The sequence below is a fragment of the Panthera tigris genome, chromosome A1 (genome assembly GCF_018350195.1).
Source record: "Panthera tigris isolate Pti1 chromosome A1, P.tigris_Pti1_mat1.1, whole genome shotgun sequence".
Lineage (NCBI taxonomy): Eukaryota > Metazoa > Chordata > Mammalia > Carnivora > Felidae > Panthera > Panthera tigris.
This window is the reverse complement of record NC_056660.1, coordinates 77,587,230-77,609,039: the sequence shown is the minus strand read 5'-3', so window position 1 is coordinate 77,609,039 and position 21,810 is coordinate 77,587,230. Positions and strand designations below refer to the sequence as shown.

At 41.4% G+C, this 21,810-nt stretch overlaps 1 protein-coding gene across 1 annotated transcript; it reads right to left on the bottom strand.

Annotated features, from left to right (window-relative positions):
* Nucleotides 1-302: 302 nt before the first annotated feature.
* On the bottom strand, nucleotides 303-21,734 carry ABHD13 (abhydrolase domain containing 13). Its single transcript, XM_042980027.1, has 2 exons — nucleotides 21,488-21,734; nucleotides 303-3,654 (listed from the first exon to the last, which is right to left on the bottom strand). Exon 2 carries the CDS (start codon nucleotides 3,632-3,634, stop codon nucleotides 2,621-2,623), a length of 1,014 nt encoding a protein of 337 aa, XP_042835961.1. The 5' UTR covers nucleotides 3,635-3,654; nucleotides 21,488-21,734; the 3' UTR covers nucleotides 303-2,620.
* Nucleotides 21,735-21,810: the final 76 nt, after the last annotated feature.

Sequence of the window (21,810 nt, the reverse complement as noted above, 5' to 3'; positions counted from 1 at the left end):
ATGCATCACAAACTATTTCTCCCCATATTCTACAATCTCCTTTTGAGTGTCCTTTTTGCCATCCCCCACTCGCCCCGCCCCAATAATCCCTTTTAAAATATCGGAACTTTCTCTAAATGAATTGTATCTTGACAGATTTAAAATCATTCTAGGATTTCCAAGTTTACAGTAGCTTAAAAACTTAAAATTCATTCATAAACTCTTACTACAGCTGCTCTTGCAAAATGAGCCAGGAATTAATACACGAGGTGGACACACTTCTATTCCCACTAAAACCTGGGTCCCAATGAAGGAGTGACTCATGAAGAATTCACATTTTATTAAGACCAACTGCTTTGGCCACAAAATTAGACATGTTGTGAAAAAACGATGTCACAGGCTTCATGGACCCCTGACCACAAGAGTTTGTTTTCTGCCCTCTTCCCATCTAAGGAAATCTCAGATACAGAAGCCAGGAAAGAAAGATGTCCTACCACCCTAAACACAGTCCCTTCCCTCTGCTGCAGGAACAAATGCCCCTTAATCCGAAGAGAATGAAGGTGGGGGCGAATACACGAGTACTGTGCAACTTTTGAAAGCCTGGCTTTAGAGGGGGGAAAAAATTTGTTTATAAACCTTAAAAAAAAAAAAAAGCAGCATAAGAACAAAACACTGATGAAGAAAAAGCTTTTATACTTCATCAGCATAATACTCATTACAACTAAAGTGGATAAACCCCTTCACAAGTACTACGCTAAATGGTTACAGGGAAACATACAAAGGTACTCCAAACCTTAAAGATGATACAAGCTAAGGTGCACCAAGTAAGCTCATGTCTAAGTACACTACGATTGTTGTATTAACTTTTTTCTTTTGAATACACTACTATTTAGGAGAGTCATTCTACATCGCAATGACCAATAAGATGAAAAGTATCCTTTAATTGTGGGGAATTTATACATAAAAATACGCCTTCCATGATATGCATTACCAACTTTTTTTTTAAAGCATGACTTTTAAACAATAATTTATAGAAAAACAGGAAATCATACTTGCTAGAATTTTTTTCTAAATACTGACATAAAGTGAATAAGAATGTTATTTGGCAAAAGTATCTCTAGCCCTATCTCCATGGAAAGATTCTAAAATTAAGGTCAAGAATATTGACCCATGATTTCTCTGCTCTAGCCGCTTGCACAAAGCCAATAAATATAGCTAAATATTCAAAATATTCTATGTTAAAGCTGACATAATGTACAGAGCTCAATTACATCTAATTTTTGAGGACAGCCTGAAACAACGTAGCACAATTATACCCCATAGCTTATATTTTTTAAGGTATGTTCTGCAAGTTTTACGGGGCTCTTTTTTTTTTTCTTACTCTTCTCTATGTCTAAATACTACTTCTCACTTCTAGCCACATAATTGTTAAATGTGGTAATAGGTTCTGTAAGAAAAACTTCTTGAGTTCCTTCATTCCCACACTCCTATGTGGAGGAGAAAAAGAAAGAAAACTTCCTGAAACTGTCTTTTAATGCTCTATATAAGAACAACTGAAACATTAAACCAAAGAACAGGTTTTTTGCTTTTGATTTTGTAACTTTTATTTTCAGAAAGTCCAATAAATGATATCTTGGCTGTTGTGGGCTAGATATACCTAGATACTGGACTTAAAACTCAAGTGTGGGAATTTCTGTAAAATAGTCTGTACAATCATGTAATGATAAGCCTCGCCAATTTATTTCTTAAACAAGTTCTAATTGTCATTATGATCGCTATTAGTGGTTGAGCTGTAGACTTACAAAATCGACAGAAGCTAAAATTCTCTTTGCCACCAAAATTACAAATGTTAAAAAGTTCAAATGTGCACATCAAAGCTGCAGTAAAATTCTAAATTTCTATTTTTACATGCTATGATCCAGACTGTACCTAACAAAACACGGTACATTTATATTGGAAAATGGGGTCCCATTTACTTGTAAGAAAAAGCTGGATCTCAGCATTCACCAGAGCAAAATGCAATGGCAGCCGGCACACAGGCCTCGACTTCACTTCTCGCCGAAAACAAAATAGAGTTTACATCAAAATAGATATAACCCAGGTTACCGTATACGTCGGTCAATGACCAGTGCTATTTACAGTAAAAACGATGCATTGCATAATTCAAGGACTAAAATACCATCATGCATTTCATTTTAACTTTTAAGGTGAAGAATGCAGTTACAGAACTAAGTTTGCTTGCCATGATTGTCCCGGTACTTACTAAAGGAATAATACTCAAAGGTTTCTCGTTGGCAGATCTCCTTCCACACCCAGCCACGGATCCAAGTGCCACGCGAAGCACACCATTTTGGCAACAAGAAACTTTTGAATACAATATGCTATTATACTGGCATATTAAACGAAAGATACGGATACATGACCACATTGAAAGGTTTGATGAAAACTATGAAATAATCCCAAGAATTACAGTTCTTCACATGTCAAAAACTATTTGGATCGTCTCAAAGGAGCACTGAAGTCCTTTCAGGGTTTAATGTCACTCTTCAGACAAGTACAGACATAACACACTTGTAGAAAGGAACATTCTTTACCGTTCCGCGCAAATTAAAATACAGTGCGTTAATCAAACAGAAGAGCATCATATAATCGTGACGTTGGGTGAGGTCTGTGCCATGTCTTCGGGAGAACGGCTTTTTATTGCTTCTCGGATGAAGTGTTCCAGGGCAGTAAAGTAGCCCTGGCACTGCCACGTATCATTATGAGTCCCGTCGGGAAAAATGGCTAATCTCTTAGTCCGAGACGGGGACAGTTCATAGAGTTGCTTCATCATTACTGGTGGAATTAACTGGTCGGAGAGCCCAGAGATGAAAAGAGAAGGCATTCTGCACTGAGCGATTTTTCTGTAGGATAAGAATTTGTTTTTGTAGCACCATAAAGGAAGGTAACGCATTGGGAAGAATGAAAATAAAGTGCTGGCCATATGCGGTATGCTTAAAAACGTGTTCTCCACCATAATGGCCGAAATCCGATGTGAATTTTCGGAAGCCAGATGGATAGCCACCGCTCCTCCCAAGGAACGGCCAAAAAGAAAAATTTTTGTTTTGTCAAGGTCAGGTCTAGTCATCACGTAATCTAGCACAGCTTCAGAATCCAGGTAGAGTCCCTCTTCACTCGCTTCTCCTTCGCTTTTTCCGTATCCTCGATAATCAACAAGCAAAAGATTAACTTTGAGGTTAACCAACATAAGCAATGCATTTGGTAACCTGTGACCTATGTTGCCTGCATTCCCATGAAAATAAATTATAGTCGGGGAATAGGGCGAATTGTCTCCAGTGTATCTTATCAAAATAAGGTTCAGACGCACTCCATCTTTGGTTCTGATGAAAATGTTTTCATGTGGAATACCAGTGGGCATGGGAACATAAAGGCGTGAAGAAGATGGCTGCTCTGGAAAATAAAGCAATACATCCTGGAATTTATACAGAATACCTGCTATTGACACGAATATTAACAAAAGTAAGATAATGCCTCCATACAGATGAAAAGTCACTATTAAAGGTAAAAGAGAAATACGGCAAAGGGCCCAAGACCACGAAGCCAAAGCTATTAGCCATCTTTCAACAAAGTTCCACAGCATCCAGGATTTTTCCATTGTAGCTCTCCGTAAGTGTCCTAAAGAAAAAGAGAGAAAGAGAGAGAGAGAGAGAATCAGTAATTCAACTTACGTTATTTTAAAAGTTAAATCCATGTGACAGTAAATCACGGCACTAAGAGAACCCTTGGAAGGCTACATCATTCCATCCACCGTTGTCCAAATTCCCCTGTTCCTTCTGGTCTCAATAGTCTCCTTTCTGCTTCCACTGCTAGGATTACAAAATACAAATATTCATCAAAATATATACATTTTTCTAAAAAAGTGCTTAATTACTGTCAGGGACTTTCATTAATGCATCCTCCTTGATTTGACACAAAAATCAGCTGATGCCCTGTTCCCAAATTTTTATGAGGCAACGGAGGCTCAGGGGCGTAAGTCAACGGCTGTGCTCCCAGCTCCTCAGGACGAAGAGCCCAAAGGCCAACGAGCATGATCCCGAAGCTCCTGGTGTGCCCACCAGTGGGCTAGGTAGGTTGAGAGAATTTCTTTTTTGTATTGAGGCATAACTGACATACATTTTATTGTTTTCAAGTGTACAACGTAAGGATCTTTGTCTATATTGAGAAACGATCACGGTATGTCTAGTTAACGTCTGTCACCAAACATGGCTGCAAAATTCTTTTTCTTGTGATGAGAACTTCTATGATCCACTCTCTTAGCAACTTCCAAGTATGCAATACGGTATTTAAAAAAAAAATTTTTTTTTAATCTTTATTTTTGAGACAGAGAATGAGCAGGGGAGGGGCAGAGAAAGAGGGAGACACAGAATCTGAAGCAGGCTCCAGGCTCCGAGCTGTCAGCACAGAGCCTGACGTGGGGCCCGAACCCACGAACCGCAGGATCGTGACCTGAGCCAAAGTTGGACGCTCAACAGAGCCCCCCCAGCACCTCATGAGTATGCACTACAGTATTAATGATAGCGGCCAAGCTGTACCTAATGTCCCCAAACAATTCATGTTATAACTGGAAGTTTGTACATTTTGATCCCCTTCACCCATTTCCTCCATCCCTGCCTCTGGCAACCAGCCACCTGTTCTCTGTATCTGTAAAATTGGGGTTTAGGTGTTTTTCTTTCTCTTTCTTTCTTTCTTGTTCCACACATAAATGAAATCATACAGATTTGTCTTTCTCTGACTTATCTCACTTAGCATAATGCTCTCAAGTCCATCTGTTTTGTGGCAAATGGCAAGATTTCATTCTTCTTTATGGCTTGGTAATATTTCATTGTGTGTACATGTCATATTTTCTTCATCCATTCATCCGTCAATGGATACTTAGGTTGTTTCCATATCTTGGCTATTGTAAATAATGTTGCAATGAACATGGGTGTCCATATAGCTTCCCGAGTCAGCGGTTTTGTTTTCTTTGGATAAACAGCCAGAAGCAGAATTGCTGGATCATATGGTAGTTGTATTTTTAATTTTTTGAGGAACCCTCCAAACTATTTTTCCTTGGCTGCACCAATTTACATTCCCACCAACAGTGCCCGAGGGTACTTTTCTCCATGTCTTCGTCAATATTTATTTCTTGTCGTTTTGATAATACCCATTCTGACAGGTGTGAGGTAACATCTCACTGTGGTTTTTCATTTGCATTTCCCTGATCAGTGATGCTGAACATCTTTTCGGGTACTTGTTGGCCATCTGTATGTCTTCTCTGGAAAAACTTCTATTTAGATCTTCTATTTCATAATCATATTGTTTTGTTGCTACTGAGTTGTGTGAGTTCTTTATATACTTTAGATACTAATCCCTTATCAGATATATGCTTTGCAAATATATTCTCCCCTTCAGTCATTTCATTTTGTTGATTTCCCTTGCTGTGTAGAAGCTTTTTAAGTCTGATGTAGTCCCACCTAGTTATTTTGCTTTTGTTGTCTCTGCTTTTGGTGTCACAGATCCAAAAATCATTGCCAAGACAACGTCAAGGAGCTCACTACTTTGTTTTCCTCTAGGAGTTTTATGGTTTCAGATCTTAAAGTCTTTAATCCATTTTAAGTTAATTTTTGCGTATGGTGTAAAGTAGTGCCCTAGTTTCATTCTTCTGCATGTGGATGTCCAGTTTTCCCAGCACCATTTGCCCCAATTGTGTATTCTCGGCTTCTCTGTTGTAAATTAATTGACCATCTATGTGTAGGTGTATTTCTGGACTCTATTTTGCACCATTGATCACTGTGTCTGTCTTTATGCCAATACCACACTGTTTTGACATAGCTTTGTAATATAGTTAGAAATGAGGGAGTATGCCTCCAGCTTTGTTTTTTTTTCTCAAGATTGCTTTGGCTAGTTGGGATCTTTTGTGGTTCCATACGCAAATTGTAAGATCACTGTTCTATTTCTGTAAAAATTGCCATTGTAATTTTGGTAGTGATTGCACTGTACTCGTACACCGTTTTGGGTAATATGGACATAATAACAATTCTTATCCATGAAAACAGAATTATCTTTCCATTTATTTGTGTTTTCTTCAATTTCTTTCATATTTGTCTTATAGTTTTCAGGGTAGAGGTCTTCCCCTTCCTTGACTAAACTTATTCCTAGGTACTCTATTTTTTTATGGAGTTATAAACAAAACCATTTTCTTTAATTTCTCTTTCTGATAATTATTAGTATAAAGAAACAACAGATTTTCACATATTCATTTTGTATCCTACAACTTCACTGAGCTAGGCAGGTTGAAGGCAAATTTTATTAAAGAGATAGTTAATATATTCTAATTAGTCAAGATCAAGCTGATCTAATTTACTGTCAATTTTCTTTTTCACATTATAAATTGTACCTAAACAAACTGAGGTAAGAATAAAATATTTTCTTCTCTACCTGAAGGACTTCCCAGTTAAACAATAATTTATTTAAATTGACTACTAGTTTCCAGCATTGCATCATTTTTGAGAAAGAGTTCAATAATTTCTTTCACACTGGATTAAAAAGAAATTTCAGACTGCTAGTATCATGAAATAAGGTACAATCTTTTATATAGCCCTTATTACAATTTCCCATCATGAGTCAATCCAGATTAGTATGACGTATTGGAAAGGCCATAAACACCTGGGGGAGAAGTGTGAAACGAAGACACAGCAATTCTATTTGAGAACCAGAGAAAAATGAAGAAAATGACTTATTGGAGAAAAATGTTTTTAAAGATTTCTGAAAATTATAATTGATAAAAGAAAATACAGAAGAAAAGCACTTTAAGTCAATATCTTTTGGTTATCAAGTAAAAAACTTTATGCATACTGTCTTAAAAAAAGCAAAAAAAGTGAGGTACGTTGTAAGCTTTCTTATGTAGCAGTCATCTACTTATACGTTTGCCGAGTTTTAAAAAATATTAAATCCTCTTTTACTCGCAAACAAAACTACCATAAAGAAGTTATTCTTAAATTTCATAGATAATTGTTAACGACTGATTTTTAAAATTTTACTGTATTCCATAAGCTAATAAACTTGACATTTTTGTTCACTGAATTAAATACTGAAAAAAAATATCATAAAACCAAATTAAATTAGATTGGCCACAAAGGCGAGTTAGATGATTTAACAGATTTGACATTTCACCACTACCTCACCAAACATACCTTACTTACTAGCTCGCTGAACATACACTTTCAAATTTGAATTCTTATTCAAATGACTCTCTCTGAACATAAACCAACAGCACAGCATTTTCCTGAAGTTTCTCTGTGGTCAACACTGCCACCCAGCTGTAGCAAGTTTTATTACATGAACACCATGGTGAGCTAGAGAACAGCAGGTACAGAAAGTCAAACAAAAAATTCAAGCTTAAAAGCACCCGAGCACTGGGTGTCACGACCTGGTTAAAAACCAGAACTGCGAGGGGCTGCTTCAGAGCAGCCAAATAGGCCAATATTCCAGATCGCTCATCAACCAATGCCTCTCATAATAATAGCCTCTCTGACGGCTATTTATCGACAGCTTGGATCACACAGGGCTACGCCACATCCCTTCAACGCAGTGCGCGAGTCTCAACAACATATCTGGCCCACTTAAACTTTTCATCTCATGTTTACTTACTTTTATTTATTTTTTTTTAAGTACAAATGATTGTCAAGGATTTTCATTTGTACCAAGCGCTGTACTGGAGAAAGGTGAAAACACATCATTGTTAACTTTATACATCAAAATAAAAAAATTCTGTGTAATGATTAGGATTAACAAGGTCTGGGATAAGAAATTCCAACATACTAGAGCACTGCACTATTTGGAAAATAAGACACCACTTAAGGTATGTATGTCTTCAGTGAACAATTTTACTGTCTTTTTCATAGTTAAAGCCAATCATTTGTGACAGTGGTATCAGAGAGAGGACTAATTGAAACACCATTCATTTGGTGATTTAGTAGGAAAAAACACACGGCTAAAATTCCATGACCCTAAAATTCTGCTCTACCATATAGCTGCTGAACAATCTTGTGTTTATCACTTATTTCCAGTCTGAATTCCCTTTTCAGTGGAATAATTTTTTAAATGCCTACATATAAGGCTGGTCAGCATCACCAAATGAAACTAATGTGAAAAGCATTTACAGATACTATAGATAAATGAACTTTATTTGCCTTTGTGACTAGTGTTTCTAGCTACACCACTATGTTCTTAACCATGTTCTGCTCAAATTAAATTCAACATCAGAATGTGCCAAGCAAATCTAGAAATTTGATAAGGGTTCCTATATCGTGGATAATCAGGAGTTGACTCAGTTTTCAAATCAAACAAAACTGTTACCAAAAACTACTTGAACATTTCATATATACATATATATCAAACATACAGAAAAAAGAGTTACAATTTTCAATTATTCAAACTTGGAAAAATTATCTTTTTCAAAGTAGCCTCTTTAATTTCTAACTTCAACATATAATATTGAATTTAAATCTATAAAGCCAAGAACCATTTTTCTCTTTTTCACTACTGTTATCTCTACTGGGTAGGACACCACTTTACATATATTCCAAACTAAAATGTTTTTTAAATGAATAAATAATGTATGTACATTGTTAGCCTTCTAAGAAAACATAACTGTATTCTGAGTACTGAGAACATATATTTAAGACTGGACATTAGAAAAATGGCATATGTGAGTCCACTTTTGGTTAGAAATAACAAGAATTAAACTTACGGTTTTCCAGAAAGCATTCCTGAAAAGGCACCTTAACTAAAGCTCTTTGTGATAAACAAAGGAAATTTTATAATCTTAAACGGTGGAAGCCAGAATAAATGTCAATCCATTTGGAGGAATCTCAAATGGAAATCAATTCTAAGGACAGATTAATAAAAACTGCTCTCAAGTACACACTTGAGAGTGTGCTGTCCCCTTTTTAATACGCTTTGGCATATTTATTGGTGGTTTAGACAGAGACCTCTACTCACAGACCGCCTTACTCTTACCTGACCCAATTTGATAGTAATTTCTGCTCCCCAGTCTGTGTCACACCTCTATGCTCTTAAGGGAACTGGAACAAGCAAGCCTCGAATAGGAAGGATGTTTTTATTTTTATTTTTAAAAAATTTTTTTTAATGTTTATTTATTTTTGACAGAGACAGAGACAGAATGCGAGTGGGTTAGGGGCAGAGAGAGTGGGAGACACAGAAAGAAGCGGAAGCAGGCTCCAGGCTCCGAGCTGTCAGCACAGAGCCCAACGCGGGGCTCGAACTCACGAGCTGCGAGATCACGACCCGAGCCGAAATCGGACGCTCAACTGACTGAGCCACCCAGGCGCCCCAGGAAGGATGTTTTTATTTACTAAATTTGTTGAAACCATCAGCAGAACACAGTTACTGGAGTCACCTGCTGGCACGTAAAAACAATTTCATATAGACCCAGATGTTACGAAAGTCACTGCCAACGCGCAGTACCTCTGAAACGGTACACCGCACGGATCCTACAGCTAGTGGTATGTAAGTTGCCATCTATTTTGCCAATAAATTCGTGTAGGTAAAGGGTTAACAAAACCTTTTCTCTAGCATGAAAAAAATGACCTCTGGTTAACCTTCTAGCACTGTTTCCCTGGAAACCTGATAAAGGTGGGATAGCAGCCGTTTCTAAGCAACATTGTGCACGGTAAACTTGACCCCTCATGGTGAGCTAAATGTGGATGAAGCAGGCCCTGAGTAGGGCGACACATGTCCAAGGGGAAGGATGAAGAGGGGCTTCCGGCAGCGGGGATCTGACCCGTAACTGGCATGTCCTCTGCCGAGTCGGACTCAGTGTCCACGTGCTATTACAAAAGATACTACTTCCCGAGGAGCAAGAAGTAGCCAAGTCAGGGTGGCATCTGCTCCCACCCACATGTCCCCTCCCTCTCCACGGCCTGAGCTATTATTATCTGGGGACAACACACCTGATGCTGACGTGCTGGGTTTTCTATCCCATGTCCTTCAACAGAGGGGACAGAAGTGGTGCCAGGTATAGTCTATCAGGTCTCCAGAGTGCGGCTATCCAGCCGCCGGTCACGGACAATGCGCAAGGCAACTGGCTACACCCGAGAGTGCGTTTTACCGGACAAACATTTATCAAATGTGCTGCCAGAAGACATCGATTCATCTGCCGGCTTCTTTTGCGTGCTCAAATTCGTCACGTTAGTATCATAAACAATCCACAGAAATGGTGAGTTAAATACGTTCAAAGTTAAACCAAAGTTGACACCAACTAGAAAGGTGCCTCGAGGGAAAAGGCATTCGTTAGACCTGAAGACGGCAGAAACTCAGCCAACCGACAGACACCCTGTCACCTTCCAGGCCTCTCCGTCATTATCATGTTTTCACCTCATGCCTACATCTTGAATATGTGACTTATTCCCAACCCTCAGTTCTGCTCTTGCCACTTTATCACACCAGGCCTCGCATGTCAAATGTCTCTACAGCCCATCTACCTGTGGCTTAAACCACCCCAGTAACTACTCACTGAGAATGTGATGCGCAAGCTCCCACCACGATCTCTCACAAAAAGTGTACCTCACCTGCTAACAAATCCAGCAAATTCTCTCAATCCACACCGCAGCCCCAAAACCCTAAGCAGCACCGAACGCGGACTCTCCCTCAGCGTCCAGTAACTCAAATTCCAGAGTTGCTCCCTCTGACCCACCCCAAACAGAGGCATTTCCCAAGGTCCTGTCCATCTACCTCCTTTCCCTCAGCAATTTCATTCTTTTTCATGACTCCGAGTATCACACTCGTGTATAAATCATTCTGATTCTCTATGTTTACTCCACCTACAATCTCGGTTTATCCGTTCCTTGAATACCTGATATTTCACTGACACCTCAAACTGCTCTACAACTAACCACAACCTTCTCCGCCTCACATTTTCCATGCTTTACATTACTTACAAACAAACAAAAAAAGCATGATGTATAAACAAATACTTTTTCAAAAACCATAGGTAAAATTCTGGGGCTCAATATATAATAATATGTTAAACTAAAATTTAATTACTGTGTTATAATTTCAAAAATAAGCATATTATCATAACATGCACAGGTCTTGACTCCGAATGAAAAACAATCAACCTAAAAAATAATTTTGTGCTTTTTATTTAGACCAAGTGATTAGAGGTATCATAGTGATATTAGTAAGCACGTCTCAAGAAATAATTTATTGAGGGGCGCCTGGCTGGCTCAGGTTAAGCATCTGATTTCGGCTCAGGTCATGATCTCGTGGTTCTTGAGTTCGAGCCCCACGTCTGCCTCTGTGTTGACAGCTCGGAGCCTGGAGCCTGCTTCGGACACTGTGTCTCCCTCTCTCTCTGCCCCTCCCCTGCTCGTGCTCTGTCTCTCAAAAATAAAAATAAATAAAATAAAATAATCTATTGAAAACATGACTAATTTTTATTATGATTTTATTATGACAAAGTAGAAATAATTAGGATAGTTTTCCTTTCAGAAGAATAGTTTTGAAGCATCAGCAACATCTTGATGTACTATATAAGCACTTTAATCCTATGAATACAACTTACAGGTCTGGTGACGATCATCTTGAGAATTTTATGGTCCTGATTAACTTGTTTTATTCAGCTGAGTGCTCCATATGCTTCAGGTATTTAAGTATTAGACCATTATAAGTATACAATAACCAATTTAAGACTAAAAAACAAAAACAATTTGAAGCTGTAAATGTGTCAGAACCACCAGGTTGGCTAGTGTGAGCAGAGTGCGAAGTCAGCAGGGTTAGTGAGGGCATGCTCCTCTGATCTCCATGAATTACCTCGTGCGTTCCCTCATACGTATGTCCTTGGAGAAACGCAAATGCTCCCATTCCGAGGAAAAATATTTAAATAAAAGAGATCAGTCATGCCCATCCTCAATGACACGAGTCCTTAGGACACTACCGCCAAGCCCGGGGGATTTCTCAAAGCCAGCCGGGCCACTGAAGCACCCATACTTGGTTTCCCAGCCTCATCAGATTCCAGTGTGTCCTACCACACTATTTACAGATTAAAGACAATGCCACACACATATGTGGACCCTACCGGGTGAATAACAGTGTTTAGGCACTACAGACTATTTAAAAATTGTAAATGTACAGCCCCTGTTCTCAAGTGGCTCGTGATCTACTCAGGAAACAGACATGGGCATACATAACAGTGCGTGTCTAACATAAGTTCATTTCAGTATAGAAGAGACAATGAAAATCAAAGATCACAACTGTCCTTAAATACACCAACAGAAAAATAAAACCACAACTATGTGTCCTTTACAACATAATTTTTAGTAATCCCTGCGTTTCATCATGTTCAATTACTTATAGAAAACAAGTGGAAATGTACGCAAATTCTTAAAACACAGGACAAAGCATAACTCCAGGATTAAGAATTTCTCTTACTTGCCATCAAAGAACTGTCTATGCCACTTATTTTTACTCAGCACAATTACTCACAGGAACTGGAAGTATTTAAGCATAACTAAGTAAACACCTGGCAATCCCAGTGTAGAGGAAATCAGAGCAGTTGAACTGGATGATCTTTGAGGTCCCTCTTAAACCTGAGATCTTCCTATGCCAATGCAGACTCGCAGGGGTCACCAAGACCCTTTATAGGGTCTTCAAGATCAATATTACAATTATACCGTATTTGCCTATACTCTATTTGGCTTTTCACTGTTGGACATTCGCATTTATGGTACAAAACCAATGACAGGCAGCAAGAATCAAGGCAGAGGCACCAAGACTTAAGAATCATATTCTTTATCCCCATGGATTCCAGGAAGGGAAGAAAAGTCATTTTTACATAAGAATGTCACTGAGAAAGCCGCAAAAAATATTCATGTAATTATATGTCAACGGGTGAATATACATCTTTAATATTGTGTGACAAAATGGGAAGGATTATATCTCAACCAGTGAGTACACATCTTTAATATTCTGTGTGACAAAATGCGGAGGACACAAACAACACCAGCGCTGAATGCTGAAATTCTGAGCTGTGAGCTGACCCAGCTGCTTTTCTAGGTGACAACATTTTTACTGATACAGCCACCTGATAAAGTATGGTCATTCAGACTTAGATGTCTAGTAGACATTTTATGAAAAATGAATGTGAAGTGGCCAATAGCATCCCATGACTTCGGAGACTCTTCTGATGGCATCGTGGTGGTGACGATATTAGCAAACGTGACTTTTGACAACCTACGAAATGACTCAACATTTGGAAGAATCTGCCCAACACGGCAAACTAGTATTTTCCAAGTCACCAATGAATGATGTCCCATGATCCAGCATGGATAAAAATTCATTATAACATAAGCTTTTGGATGTCAATGTGACAAAGACGAAAAGTTCTTTGATACAGGCTTCGGATTCTACAGTGTGACTACCATCTGTTGAATACTGCAGTTATCAAAGAACAGCCACGATACTCCTCCCTTGACAACTGCAGGGTTATGTGAGCCCAATTTTCTTCAGAGTTTACCTAAAACCACCTACCTTAGGAGAATGAATGCAGAAGGATGATAATAATCTGCCAGCCTCCATTTAAGCAGACATTAAAGATATTTACAGAAATGTAAAACAACGCCACACTCCTCATTAATTGTTCTGCAAAGACAGATGTTTTGGATAAAAATAAATTGTGGGGGCGCCTGGGTGGCTCAGTCAGTTAAGCGTCCGACTTCGGCTCAGGTCATGATCTCACGGTCCATGAGTTCGAGCCCCACGTCGGGCTCTGTGCTGACAGCTCAGAGCCTGGAGCCTGCTTCAGATTCTGTGTCTCCCTCTCTCTCTGACCCTCCCCTGCTCGTGCTCTGTCTCTCTCTGTCTCAAAAATAAATAAACGTTAAAAAAAAATTTTTTTTTAAATTGTGAATATGTAAGGATTTTTTTACTGCCACTTTAAAATGACGTTATATATTTTACAAACTCCTAGCTTTAATTTCTAACACAATAAATCTGTGTATAGTACACATGTCAAAAACATTTTGGCATCCTTGACAATTTTTTAAAATGTAAAGGGGTTCTGAGACCAGAAAGTTTAAAAACCACTGTTCCATACTGCCTAACCCTAGAACCTTACTGCCTTTCCCTCTGCAGATGTGTCACCCTCACATTAAGAATGATGTACTACAGGGAGAGGAGGACGGCAGCACTTGTCTTGGCCCAGGAACACAACCAGGTAGCCATCAAATCACCTGAAATACGCTGGAAATCAACCCGAGGACTGACAGAAGAAACTCAATGACAAAATGGAGAGAAGAGGCCACACTGAAGCCTCCTACAGCTGGCACCCCCAGTAATAGAACACTAAAAGTGAGGCGAGTGGACTTCCTGGTCGTGTTCCTGATCTTAGGGGAAAAGCATTCCGTTTTCCACCACTGAGTACAATGTTGCTTTGGGATTTTTATATACATGGCCTTCATTATATTGAAGTGTATTCCCTCTATACCCACTCTGTTGAGAGTTTTTATCATGAAATGATGTTCAATTATTTCAAATCTTTTTTAAAATACATTTTTAAATGTTTACTTATTTTTGAGAGGGGGGATGGGGGAGGGGCAGAGAGAGAGGGCGACGCAGGATCCAAAGCAGGCCCCAGGCTCCGAGCTGTCAGCACAGAGCCCGACGCTGGGCTCAAACCCATGAACCACAAGATCATGACCTGGGCCGAAGTTGGACGCTCAACCGACTGAGCCACCCGGGCGCCCCTCAAACGATTTTCCGAATGTCAAAATGACCATATGATTTGTCCTACAATTTGTTAATGTGTTGTATCATGCTGAGAATACTGAAATGTTTTTGCAGCCTCAGAATAAATCCCTGAAACTAGTGTAGCACTGTATGTTACTATGCTGGAATTAAAATTAAAAAATAAATAACGTAACGTAACGTAACGTAACATAACATAACATAACATTACATAACATAACACAAAATAAAATAAAATAAAAACAGAATTCCCCCACCTCCAAAAGAATGATGTACTCTTTTAATTTAAATACTCTGTGCATTGTAATACGCTGTTACAGCTTGCTAGATTCTGGAAGATAAATACCTTTAACAAAAACACCTAACATTCTTCAGGTTCCCAAGGATCACAAACATAAGACAAACGACAGAGAGAGAGAGAGAGAGAGAGAGAGAGAGCGAGCTTTCAGCTCAGGCACAAGTTCTGTGTCACCTGGGTGAGGCTTTTACCCAATGAACCCTGCTTCACACGTTCTCAAATCACTAAGTCCACATTTAAGTATGGGGACCCTGAATAATGGGTCTTCCTGTCTATCACTTTTTACCTTGGGTATCAGTTTCCGTATCTGTTGAACCAAACTGTTAAACTGAATAATCCCTAGGGTCTCACAAATTCATTTTACAGGTGACAGAGAAAAATGAGAGGCAGAACTGGAAAATAAGCATTAGATTACAAAATACATGGTCTTAACTGACTAGTAGAGGTTGGAGGGCCCAGTTGACTTTAAGGAGTAATTGAAAAGTAAGTGAGAGAGGTTAAGTATGCACCAAGATCAAAAATGAGTGTCCGGGCACCTGGGTGGCTCAGCTGGTTAAGTGTCTGACTTTGGCTCAGGTCAGGATCTCACAGTCCTTGAGTTCAAGCCCCGCGCCACGCTCTGTGCTGACAGCTCAGAGCTGGAGCCTGTTTCAGATTCTGTGTCTCTTGCTGTCTCTGCCCTTCCCCCACTTTGCTCACACTCTCTCAAAAATAAATAAACATTAAAAAAAATGTTTTAAATGAGTCTCTAGAAAACTCAGATGCACAGAGATACAGTGATTTTATAGTTCAACTGAGGTTTGTAAGATATTTTATTCATCATATATTTCAGTCTCCTTCCCAGACCACTACTATCAAAGAAACATATTTTTAAAGAGCACACACTTAAAATTGTAGAAAATAAGTTTGGCTACACAACCTTCAATAAAACAACAGACCCGGCCTGTTTTAGAAGTATTACTGGGCAGAGACAAAGAAAAGCCAGGACTATATAAGGAACTATCATGAGTTGCTAGGAACACTGCAATGCTTTGCTTTTGCTTTGTTAATGGAACTCGGGTCATTTTCTCCAGTGAAAGTAAAGTACACGATGGCAAACACTACATTAAAGATTAATTTCAAATCCAGAGTAACAACCACCATCAACTTCCTCCCTGCCAAAAAATATTATTGCTTGCCCACTGAAGCTGGTAATCTATTATCAACTCCTTATCCAAAATTTAAAGAGGAGAACAACTTAAATATATCAAGAACTAAAACTCAAACTATAGGGATACATTTTTTTTTTAACTTTTCATTTTGAAGTAATTACAGATGCAAAAGAAAATGCAAAAACAGTAAAGAGAGGTCCCATGTACACATCCCCCCGTTTTCCTCCACAGCAACACCTCCCATACTGGAGAACAGCATCAACATGGGAAGCTGACATCCATACAGGTTCTAGGTCATTCTATCACATGCAGATTTGTGTCACTCCTCAGCAATCAGGAATTGACATCACAGGGGTACCTGGCTGGCCCAGTCACTGGAGCCTGTGACTCTTGATCCTGGGGTAGCAAGTTCAAGCCCCACGTTGGGGGTAGAGATTAAGTGAAAAAATAAATCTTAAAAAAAAGAATGAGCACTGTCATAATCATTGAATACCTGAATATCCTGCCAGGCACACAGCACGCTCTCTGCCTCTCTTCACTAGTGAGAGCGAAAGGAGGCACGATTAACTGTGACAGGGCAACAGGTACAAACTGGGACTGTTCTGGGCACAGCCAGATATATGGTCACCCTAATATTTCCTCGTGTAACGCCTTGAACTTTTCAAGATAGGTACCAGCCACCCCCACATACAGATGTGCCCAGGGTCATGTGGCTGGGGCACATGGGGCACATGTGGGGGGGGAAGATGCGCAGAGCTGGCACCCAGGCGGTCTGGCTGCTGACCCGGCCCACCACTGTTGAAAGGAACCATCACTACCCCATGGATCACCTCTTTTCTGGTTAGGCATGGCAACTGGGTTCTAAAGAGAGAAGGGACTGTCTTGTCCAGTGTGCTCACCGACCTGGACTGGGGTTGTGGTGCCAGAGCCTGCACCCTGGGCATGGCGTGGCATGGTATGGCATGGTGTGACATGCTGGGTGGTCAGCGTGAGCCGGGAGTGGCAGTGCTGAGGGGCTCGGCCAAAGGGAACTTAGTTCTGTCGGGGGGCTGGGAGCCTGGGGGGAGGTGGAGTGGGCGTAAGAAGCCCCTGACAGCAGGTGGCCCCTGAGGTAGTGAGTGGGCAGGCAGTGGGCAGAGGGGCCCCTGGGGGCTGGGGGACTGGGGGGCAGTGGGGGTTGTGGTGGGAAGGAAAAAGTGAGAAGCCGCTGGGACCATCTGGGTCCAGGCCTTGGTTGAAAGTAATGGATCGGAAGCAGCTAGCCTTGAAAAACACCTTGAAGGGGGCCATGGAGTCAGGCAGAAACCCGAGACAGAGGTACAGGGATGCACACACGGCCCACCTCATCCCTTTCTGGGCCTGAGTTCTGGGGTAGTCTGGAGCAAGGAGGGCCCTCAGACACCACCCCCTCCAGTGCCATTGGACTGGGCCTGGCAGGTCACATCAGTACCATGCAGGGAAGGGGGCTCTGATTTGAGCCCCTCTCACATCACATGCCTGACACTTCTCATGTGTGGTTGCCTTTTTTTTTTTTAATTAATTAATTTTTTGACTTACCTCTAAGTTAGTTAGCATATAGTGCAATAATGATTTCAGGAGTAGATTCCAGTGATTCATCCCCTACGTATAACACCCAGTGCTCATCCCAACAACTGTCCTCTCTAATGCCCCTCGCCCATTTAGCCATCTCTCCACCCACAACCCCTCCAGCAACCCTCTGTTTGTCCTCTGTATTTAAGAGTCTCTTATGTTTTGTCCCCCTCCCTGTTTTTATATTATTTTTACTTCCCTTCCCTTATGTTCATCTGTTTTGTATCTTAAATTCCTCATATGAGTGAAGTCATACATTTGTCTTTCTCTGACTAATTGAATACATTTTTTGATTATTGCCTCAATAACTAGCAGAGTATGTAAGTTATTCTTTTAATCACACTTAAAATTATACTTTAATAAAGGCTGGAATTCTCACACAAAAAAGTAAATGCCAATTATTCTATTTTTTTAACTGCAAAAGTTTACATTGCACTACTGACTTACTGATTCTGCCGACAGAAAAAAGGTCTTTGAAACAATGTTTACCTAGGCGTGACACATGAATTCCCCCCAAACTAAAGGTTAACCAATTATAAATGCAACTAAGAAACTCCTAATTCATCAATGTACTATTATTTTTAAAGACCCTTGAGTCCATCTCAGATTGATAATTTCAGGAATAGTTTTAAGAATAAAAACTAATCATACATTAAAAAACCTACCTACATGTGACAGAACAGCATGGAGGTTCACAAGACTGTAAAAAGTAGAAAGCAAATTCTAACAGCTGCTAACAGCTGTACAACAGGGGAAGAACGAGTATCCCGCGGTACTATTAAGGACTCTAGGGGAATTCAGTTTCCAATCACATTTCAAGTAATGAAGAATGCAGATTCAGCCTTCCTGCATCGATATATCCCCTTCTCTGCTAAGCACTGGAAAGTGAAGAAACCATGCCAGCTGCACAGCTGAAATGGAAACACAAAAAGCTATCAGTGTCGGGAGACACCACAGAATGAATTATCTATTTCCCTAACGGTTACCCACACGTCATCAATAATGAAGAAGTGTGTATTAATAGCCCCAAGGGACAAATGAAGCGTCAACTGCCTACGAAAATGGTGGACAGCAGACTAGTTCAGGGACTGAACTCTGCTTGGGCAGGTATCTCAAACACACCAGGTGGCGACACAGAGCATTTTTGTGCCTTCCCCTTTTACTGGAAGCATGGAAGGGGTGGCAGATAGAGTCAACTGACAGAACAAAGAGGACAGCTCACTGCCACTGGAAGCCAATCACAATCTGTTCTGAGATTACAAATATCTGTAAGAAAGAAAATCATTTAAAAAAAATCCACGAAGGCTAAAAATGCAAATAATGATGTTAGAATTAAGACTAATAATGAGGGGTGCCTGGGTGGCTCAGTCGGTTAAGCGTCTGACTTCGGCTCAGGTCACGATCTCACAGTTTGTGAGTTCGAGCCCTGCGTTGGGCTCTGGGCCGACAGCTCAGAGCCTGGAGCCTGTTTCAGATTCTCTGTCTCCCTCTCTTTGTTCCCCTTCCTTGCTCGTGCTCTGTTTCTCTCTCTCTCTCAAAAATAAACACTAAAAAAAAAAAAAGACTGATAATGAAATTTAGTATGTTTCCAACTTATGAAGTGGTACTGTTCTAGACACTTTACTATAAACCAGATGGATGGAACTGAAAAGTCATTTTCTTATAACAACACTGTTACAGAAAAGGTAAGACCCTAGTCTAACTCATTAATGCATATAGTGCATGCCCTGGAAATAGTACACCTTTGCAATTTTAGTAGAATGCACTGCTGAAGGAGTTAAGACCCATAAGAAACATTAACATAAACTATAATAACTTATCATGAAAGGTATCATTTTGAGGGGCAAAAATCTTAATTAGAAGAATTAGGAAAACTAACACCTTTTTTGGTCAACATCCAAGAAGCATATATAAGGGCCCCAGGCATCCCTGAGGTGATGAAACAAGGTTCGGAAAGATTTTAGAATCTGAGTAATAATTGAGTTCTAAATTAGTGGGAAACAGAAAAATAGGAAAAGAATCCCATGAGATGAGTAACAAGAGAGAGGACACCCTAGAAAAACGCCAGGCTGGACAGCTTCCTGAACCTATCACTGAGTGATCTTGTTAACCCAGCACAATCTGGTTTGTAAATCCTGTCACTCAGAGGGCAAGGGGCCAGAAGCGGGCCCGCGAAGGCATGTGGTGTGCCTGGGTCTGGACACACAGCCGTCCCTAAGCAGGTTCACAGTCATCATTTCTAATCAGCTACCAATGGGAGGCAGCGTGGGGCAGTGGAAAGAGACAGGTTTCCTGGCCTGGTCTGCTAATAGCTAGGTGGCCTTTGCCAACTCACTTAGCTTCTCTGAATATATACTTCCTCACGTCTAAAAGGGAGACGAAACATGTAACAGAAAAACTGCTGGCATCAAATGTCATACGTAGTGTGTTAATGCAGCCACTTCTAGAAGACGAAATTTAAATATTCTAACATCCACTAGAGCAGGGTGAATGAAAGTAAGCACAACTACAAGTTCTGCTAGACTTGGATTAAATAATGGATGAGACTCACTGGAGAATACCGGAGGATGTGCACACAGGACATAAATAGGGCAATGCGTTACCTTTCTGTCAAAACCCAGTTCAGGTAGCAGCTCCTTCAGAAAGCCTTTCCTGGACCTCTACTCCCCCCTACCAACCATTCCACATCCTGCAGTTCGTACAAATTTATGTGGTGACGCTTACTACTGCAGAATGATTAATTCACCTGTTTTACACAGACTGGGAGCTCCTCGATGACCGTGACTTCATCTATTCGATTCTCTATTTTCGGTAGTCAGTGCCTGGCACATAGTAAGTCAACAATTAACTGAATCGAGCAGTCTATGTTTTAGGTGGCATAATTATGAGATCCCATTACATGCATGGCAGCAAATTATCGTTTACTCAAATAAAATGCAACTTCTTGGTAAAAGACATGTGATTAATCTAAGTATGGACACAGATAAGTATTCACCCGGGCCAAAGAAACCAGGACAGGATCAATATAAATCAAACATCAAAACTGGAAGCCTCTTGTGCCTTAATGTTCAGTTACTATGACCTAGTGAACCTATGTAAAACAGCCGAATAAAAGATGTGTTTTCGGTTATGATGCCCCGGGGAGTATCACCAGCATCGCATTTTGCAGAAAGCAAACGCTGACAAAAATCGACGGCAAAGTCGACTTCAATTGCGTGGGGTGCACTCGCGCCGTTTCTTAGACACCCCAAACTTGCTGCCATGCAATCCGCAGGTCTACACCTGTCGGTGGCGGGGAGCGGCCGGGACTCTGCGGGCCCTCTCTGACCGCGCAGCTGGGGGAGTTCGGTGTCACTTTCGCCAGGAGCGTGGGAGGGCGCGGGCCGCGAGGGGCGAGCTCTAAGTACCGGTCTGTGCGCGCTCCTGGCCAGACAGCCGACAGGCTTCGGAGACGCGCTCCGCGTCCAGCCCCGCACGGCAGCGCCAGGCGCTCGGTAACCGGCGCGCCCGCTCCCGCGACGGGCCGCGGGGCTGCGGAGCGGGTCCCGCTCCCCCGGGGAGGCGGTTCGGGTCCCGGGCGCCCGCGAGGCCCCGCCGGCCGCCCCCCGCCTCCCTCCCCGGCGGGAGCGCACCCGGCGGCTCGGCGGCCGCGCACCGTACTTACTTAGACCTGCTCGCAGGCTGCGCAGTGGGCCGCGGACACGGAACCCGTTGCCGCGCGGCAGCGTCCCCCCGCGCCGCTTCCGTCGCTCCTCATCGTCCTCCTCCAGCCGAGGGGCCGCCGCCGTCGCCACGGTCTAGCCCGGAGCTCTTGCGGCGCCGCTCGCGGCTCCTCCACTTCCGGCCCACGCTCGGTGTCGCCGGCAAATGTCCCCGCCGGCTCCCACATCACCTGCTCCCCTCTCCGCCTTCCTCCTCCTAGTGGGAACCCGGCCCGCCCTCCCGGGCATGCGCACAAACCACAGTCGGGGGAGTCCCCGGCGACGG

Coding starts and splice junctions, on each gene's coding strand:
- ABHD13 (XM_042980027.1), bottom strand. CDS start 3,634: ATGGAAAAATCCTGGATGCTGTGGAACTTTGTTGAAAGATGGCTAATA.